This window comes from Halyomorpha halys, unplaced genomic scaffold (assembly GCF_000696795.3).
Source record: "Halyomorpha halys isolate HHAL.00 unplaced genomic scaffold, Hhal_1.1 Scaffold8.1, whole genome shotgun sequence".
Lineage (NCBI taxonomy): Eukaryota > Metazoa > Arthropoda > Insecta > Hemiptera > Pentatomidae > Halyomorpha > Halyomorpha halys.
In genome coordinates this window covers 654,571-661,172 of record NW_027111933.1, presented here as the reverse complement: position 1 = coordinate 661,172, position 6,602 = coordinate 654,571, and the positions used below count along the sequence as shown (strand labels likewise).

The following is a 6,602-nucleotide window of genomic DNA, read 5'->3' as shown; positions in this document are numbered from 1 at the left end:
TTTAAATGATTAAATATATTAACAAATAATCTTTTGTCTATAATTTTTTTTTCTTTTGATTAAGCAAACAGTTTTAAGAAATAAGTATTTTCATCAGAATTAATAATTAAAGCATTTTCACTAAATAATATAAGCGATAATTTATTAATAAATAACATTAATTTTGTCTTGTGACATGAAATATTTTTAATGAATTATTAGAAAACAATTTATTGATGATGATAGTTATTAATGGAAGATAGTTTAGGAAATTTAATGTGTAATGATATTAGATCTTCTATCTTCGTGAAAAACTAATTAGAGTAATTAATTAGCCACTTACCTTTGTTAATTGATTGGACCTAGGGTGAATAAAAATTCTCTACGAATAAGTGCACTGTTTTTAGAGAGACTGGAGGATCATTTAGGTATCAACAAGCAGCGTCTTTTGCCAACCCCCTTTGTATAGTGTTACTAGATGATTAGAAAGTGGATTAAGATTATTTGTCTGGGGAGAGAGGAAAATACTTGGGACGGGCATAAATCAGCACATTGGTAAGGCACTGTGCAAGTAACTCCAGAGACCCAGGTTCGAATCCGGTAGTGGCAGATAATTATTTACTGTTTAACTGTAGCCAAGAGTCCCAGAGTGAATTCGGGAATCCTCTGGAGTCCCCCCAGCCTCATAAAATATTCCATTAATTCGGTAAAAATCTGGCGGTTGAGCGTGATTCTGACCGGATCACCCCCTTGCACAACCTTTAGTCTAGTAACAGTACTTCGTATCAAAGTATTGCACCCTTAACCCTTCATGAGTTGTAGCTATAGAGATTTAATTTAAAATTTCAATGCTCTTAGTATGAGAGGAAGGGAGACTCTTGTACCAAAATATGATTTGATTGATAAATTTAAGTAAATGGATTATACTTCCTTTTTTTTTTTTTAATAATTTATTTATTGTTATTTACTACAACTGTATACATATATACACATCAAGTAAATTTCCTGTAAGTTATATTATGACATGATACAAACATGTGGAGAATCTACCCGTTGATAGAACTCCAAAAACATTTCTAAAGGAGAAGATCTTGAGGGCATCTTCTTTTCAGACGCCTAGGAGAATTATTAGGTAGTGAAGGCGAAGCCAGGTTAGAAACGAGTTGGTTTGGGTGGTTGGGAAGTTTATTATGGAAGGATTGGTACATGGTTCTGGCCAAATCGGCAACATTGAGGGACATTGAGGTCCTGATAGATGATTTGATTTGTGACAAAGTAAGGACCATTAAGGATTTTGGATTGTAAGGATAAAAAAAATGTAAAATAAAATATTTACTCATTATATGATTTTGAATTTGTATACTATATAACGCTAGGAATTTACGGATCTTGTATAGCAGCCCTGGGTGCCAGACTCAAAAGCCTGTTCTACATCAAGAAAGACTCCCGAGTAGTACATTCCGCGCTCCAATGAAGACGAGACTACATCAACCACACGATGGCATTGCTGGATAGTGGAGTGGGATGTTCGGAATCCAAACTGTTGATCAGCGATTATATGCTTTCTTTAAAATTATCTAAAATGAATAACCTAAACTCAGGGAGAGAGAAATATGGTAGGTTGTAAATTACACGTATTAAGTAATAAGGTAGTTTATAAAGAAACCGTATCATTAAGTACTTGTTTAAATCATATTAGAAATTTTTGAAGAAATGAGTAAGTAACGTTTGTTAAAAATAACAGAAAGACGAGGTAATATTTTTAATCCTAACAAAAATAATGCCCTTGCGCGTGAAGTAGATAATTCTCTCGAGGCGTGAACACTAATGACAAACAAGCTCCTTATCTTCGCGAAAGATTTATTTTCCAAGTTGGCAACCAGTTGTCCTTGTACTTCAGAACGGAATTTACTTTCGATCGTAAGCAGGAGTGGATGTGTGAATTCGAAAAAGACCATTTATGCAAATATAAACTACATTATTTATTTATCAGAAAGTTATTTCAAGATATCGGTTACTAAAATAACTCATTTTTAAAATGACTCATTAAATTAGTTATTTATTTTTATATGTCATAACCCATTTTTCGTTCTTAAGTAAACTCTCTACTACCTAACTTGGGCATTAGTCATATAAAATGTAGCAATGATATCAAAAGAATTAAGAAGTCATAAAGACTATGGCAAAACTTTTATTCGTTATTAAAAATGCTTATTGTTATTTAATTGATCTTCTAAGTGATATATGCTATTGCTTAACTACGTTATTTTTAATTCATGGTTTTGTAGTAATTTTCAATTGAGATTTTGAAATTACAGCTAAAGATGATTAATCCGAAATGTACTGATATTGTGTATTTGACATTGATATTAAAATATTTGTATTTGATACGATATCTTAATGAACTTTTCTCTAAAATTATTCGTCGGTTTTAAAATAAAAACAGTTTTTAAAACTGAAAGTAAAAGGAATTAAAATTTAAAAAAAAGATTGATTGACAAGATAGAGGACACTATATTGTCAATCAATCTTTTGTTAGTTCATATTTTACATTATTACATCTCCAAAACCGGTTCTTTACTTGGAGCATTTGCATATCAATGTTTGTATGATTTCAAAAAAGATCATTTGATGTTTATTGATCATTAATTACCTAATAGTAAATATTGTATCCGATGTATTATAATATTTTATACATAAGAATGCAAGCATCCTGAGATATTATCAACAAAAACTGGTGGTTTCCGATTCTCTCGAGATGTACCGTTGCCCCAGGCCGTTACAACGTCCTCAGGAACTAGCTGTCTTCTTAACGAGAAAAGTTCCCTGGCTTGTTAATTATGAAGGCGTCAGTTGAGATGAGGCATTCCGTACTTCCTCCGTTCGACTTGGGAATTCACTCCGACTTGCGAATAGTTGAGAACACTCGCACACTAAGATTTCCAATAGTTTAAACAATATTGTTTTATAAAGTTAAAAACTGAGATAAGATTAAGTGAATGCAAAAGAGAGACAGCATATCGAAAATCAACATACTAAAAATATTAACTATGTATACAATCTAACATCGCATAGTTGACAGGCCGTAACTCCATAACTCCGCCTCATAGTGAAGAAATCCCTTACTACTATTGGTACCTAATTTGCTATGCAGGGTAGTCCTAATTTTGATGTTCCTCATTACGACCCGAAGGTTCAAATTTTTTCGCGAGACTCTCCGATGTTTCTCTCGCTCAATCCGCCCTCTGCCTTTTACCACTACGTCCGCATGACCATACCGTGATTGATAATCTTCCTTCCACCTCAGCCATTTCCTGAAATCGCTGTGACGCTTCTGGAACCTGAAGAGAACTTTAAAAAGACCAGAATCCTGTAACGGTGTAAATTGAGCTAATACGTGGCCACGGCTCTTAGCCGTCCAACATTGCCTTGTCATTTTGTCAACATAGTAGACCATCAAGCAGTGAATTATGGTGCTCTAGAGTCTCTCTACTCCTCTACTTTTAGGATGACCCGAATTATTAATGTGCCACTCTACTTCTCAACCTTCATTTCTTCCGTAATAGCACCATTATCGAACTCTCTTCCCTCATCCACCGAAATTCGGTTGATAACTGTAAAATTGAAACTATGTTCTCTTAATACTGTTTCGACTGATTGGTCCAGGTGCACTAAGGCCACTTTGCTACAGAGGTCGATGGTGTTTATATCTTTTATATCTTATTCATTTATATCTTTTTCATTTAAACGAATCAATCCACATATCAACCCACCTTTGGATGGGTGATTGCCATACCTTGCACAAAGGCACATATTACCATACAACTGTCTATAACCTCCTGGACAACCACTTGTTCACACCCCACCAAAAGTAGCGGCGCTTGAGAACCTGTAATGTCTCGCTCAAACAATGTTCGTTAGTTTCCCCCTGGTATTAGGGGAGGGTGAACTCCTCTTGTTGTTTTTCGTCCTGCAAAGAGTCTGTATGATGTCACCATCATAGTACAGCAGAAAAATATTTTGTCTACCTCTAGCTGTTAAGTCCCACCAGTCGCTAAATGTTTTCCCGTATAACCGTGTAGCATATGTAAAGATAAGTTCTCCCTGCTCTCGACACATTCTTTAGTATACAACATACTGGTCCTTCCGAATCCCTGGTTGTGACCATATCTTGTGAATGGAGGTTTGCTCATATTTAGAACTTCATAAGTTGGAAGTCCTCATTTTCGAAATGATCTGCCGTTTTTTATCATTAATAATTTCTTCGATCTTTTCTATGTCAGACGGTCTGAAACTACTTTAAATCCAGTTATTGATACATGAAAATGTACCATTCTTTCTCTAATCTCCTGATTATTGTGAAACTCAATACATTTCCTAATATCGATTATTTGAATCCTGGGTAGTGACAGGTGGCTGCTGCCTTCATGCATTCCTCATACCAAGACAAAGAAGAACAAGCTTTTCTTCCGATATTGATAAAATTTATAAATGGGAATAATTGGTAATACGGAGAAAGTTGGTTTACATAATTAAATAAAATATTAGTCAAACTAACGGTATGTGCAACATTTACATCACAATCTAATGCGCAATGCGCACAAACTAAGAAGTTTGTAACAATTTACATCCTTGAACCAAAAATTCTGTTACTTGTAAAAGTTCATAGTACTCTGAAGTAAATTTATAATAGAAGTATATATTTTTTCTATTATGTTGTTGAAAATTTGCAATATTCAAATACTTATAAATAATATAGCATAGGAACAACGTGAATGGAACTAAAATATATGAATTTCCAAAGGGTTACAATGAAATGAAAAACTTATCTCAAAATTGTATTTACAATAGGACTTTTGTAAACATTTATCCATTGTTTATGAAACAATAGTTCAACATGATTTCACTAACATTTTTAAAGCTTTAATTTATGTTTAACATAGCAAGTAAACATAGTTTCAAGTTTATACAATATTTACAGATATACAGCCAGTCAAAAAAATATCTACATATGTATACAGATAATTACAAGAAATAAATATCTACATGCAGTAGGTCAACATTAATGACCGAACATTCCCATAATAAAAAATATATATCAACAATGGCAACTCATTAACAAATAATCTATTTATCTTACATATATAATAATACTTACAATTACACACGAAGACTATAGAAAAAAATATCGATTAACTTCGCAGATGTAAGTGCAAAGTTCACAGTTTTGACAAAAAAAAGTTATTCAAGATTTGACTTTGGTTTTTGTATACTATATATAAACTTAGATCACTTTTAGAATTTCCAAAAAGAATTTAAAAAATGATTTAAACATTTTATTTATGACTTTTGAATGATTCGAACTTTGTACTTATCTATAAGGTATATATATATTCATATATATATGAAATTGGTTGTCCAAAAAAAATCCTTAAAAGAGGAACAGGATTTTATAACATGATAAATGATAAATTCAAGTTAGTCCTTAATGACAAAATCACATACTTATTACTTATTCAATTACCAAAATAAAAATTTTGTAATAAAAATGATAAATTAAATAAATAAAAATACGATTTTATTGCTGATAAATGCCAAAAAATAATAAGGCTTTTGATTACTACAGAAATTTTTCATTTTTAGAGGATGACCGGCACGAATCGGAATCCGATGCGGTTAAAAACCGCACCCCATTCCTCGTAAGAGTACCCATTTGAGCTTCGAAGAGAGTATCGTTAATAATTTTTTCAGCAAAAAGCCTCTGATCCGTGGCTAACTTGCTCAGTTTGAGGGCCCATCCTTTGGCCATCACTTCCCACTCGCTCTCAGGCTTGTTAAGGTATTCAGTCGCCAAGCCCAAGAGCTCCTCAGCTGTGTCCTTTGGTGATTGTTTCAGTTTCTTCAGGGGAGGTGGTGTGGGTTGCTCAATAATAGGTGGCGTCCACGTCTCTTGTTGAGAGGGTGGCTGAAAATAAAAAATAAAATAATGTAATTAGATGAATTTGGAAAAGTTAAGTTTAGCATCAATGAAGTTGGTTAAGTTTTCGAACCAACTTATTAACAATAAAATTTTTTAACCTACATAACAGACCAGATTAGGCAAATTTTCATTATATATGCAATTCTATTTTGCCATTAAAAATGCTACTAAATTTAATTATAAATATTTACTTCGTGTACAACCAATGTGATCACAAATTAATTTTACTTCAGTTGTTTCTTTATAATGTTCAAATTTCTGGTGTCTGATTTGAAATTATCTGTATAAGTAACATTTTCCGTTATATAATTAATAGCTTCTAGCATTTTTCTGATATGTAAAACCATTGTATTTTTAAAATGAAAACTATCCTTATTTAATGGTACATGCACAACAACAATTTTGTGACCAAAATGGTTGTATACGATATAACAATTTATAATTAAATTAATATATTCTACTAGAAGAGATTATTAGAAACTAATATGAAAATGTTGAATTAATGACAATCTTCCTTGTTTAAACCGTATTAGTTTTTACAAAGACATCGACTTTTCGGGGTTATCTCTCATCTTCAGGTTAATAGAAACAAATTCTCAAAATTAATACATGCTTACAACAATTTTATAGAAATGTTAATCAG

At 32.4% G+C, this 6,602-nt stretch overlaps 1 protein-coding gene across 7 annotated transcripts in view; it reads right to left on the bottom strand.

The window, feature by feature from the left end:
- Positions 1–4,835: 4,835 nt before the first annotated feature.
- LOC106677777 (tigger transposable element-derived protein 4) overlaps positions 4,836–6,602 on the bottom strand; it is a 101,900-nt gene continuing 100,133 nt past the window's right edge. For 6 of the 7 annotated variants that reach the window (XM_014415908.2, XM_014415901.3, XM_014415894.3 and 3 more), the window contains one exon: positions 4,836–5,944. In XM_014415908.2, the coding sequence (XP_014271394.2) occupies positions 5,600–5,944 (345 nt within the window). In that variant the 3' untranslated portion in view covers positions 4,836–5,599. The remainder of the gene's footprint in view (positions 5,945–6,602) is intronic. The other variant, XM_014415936.2, reaches the window with a different exon arrangement.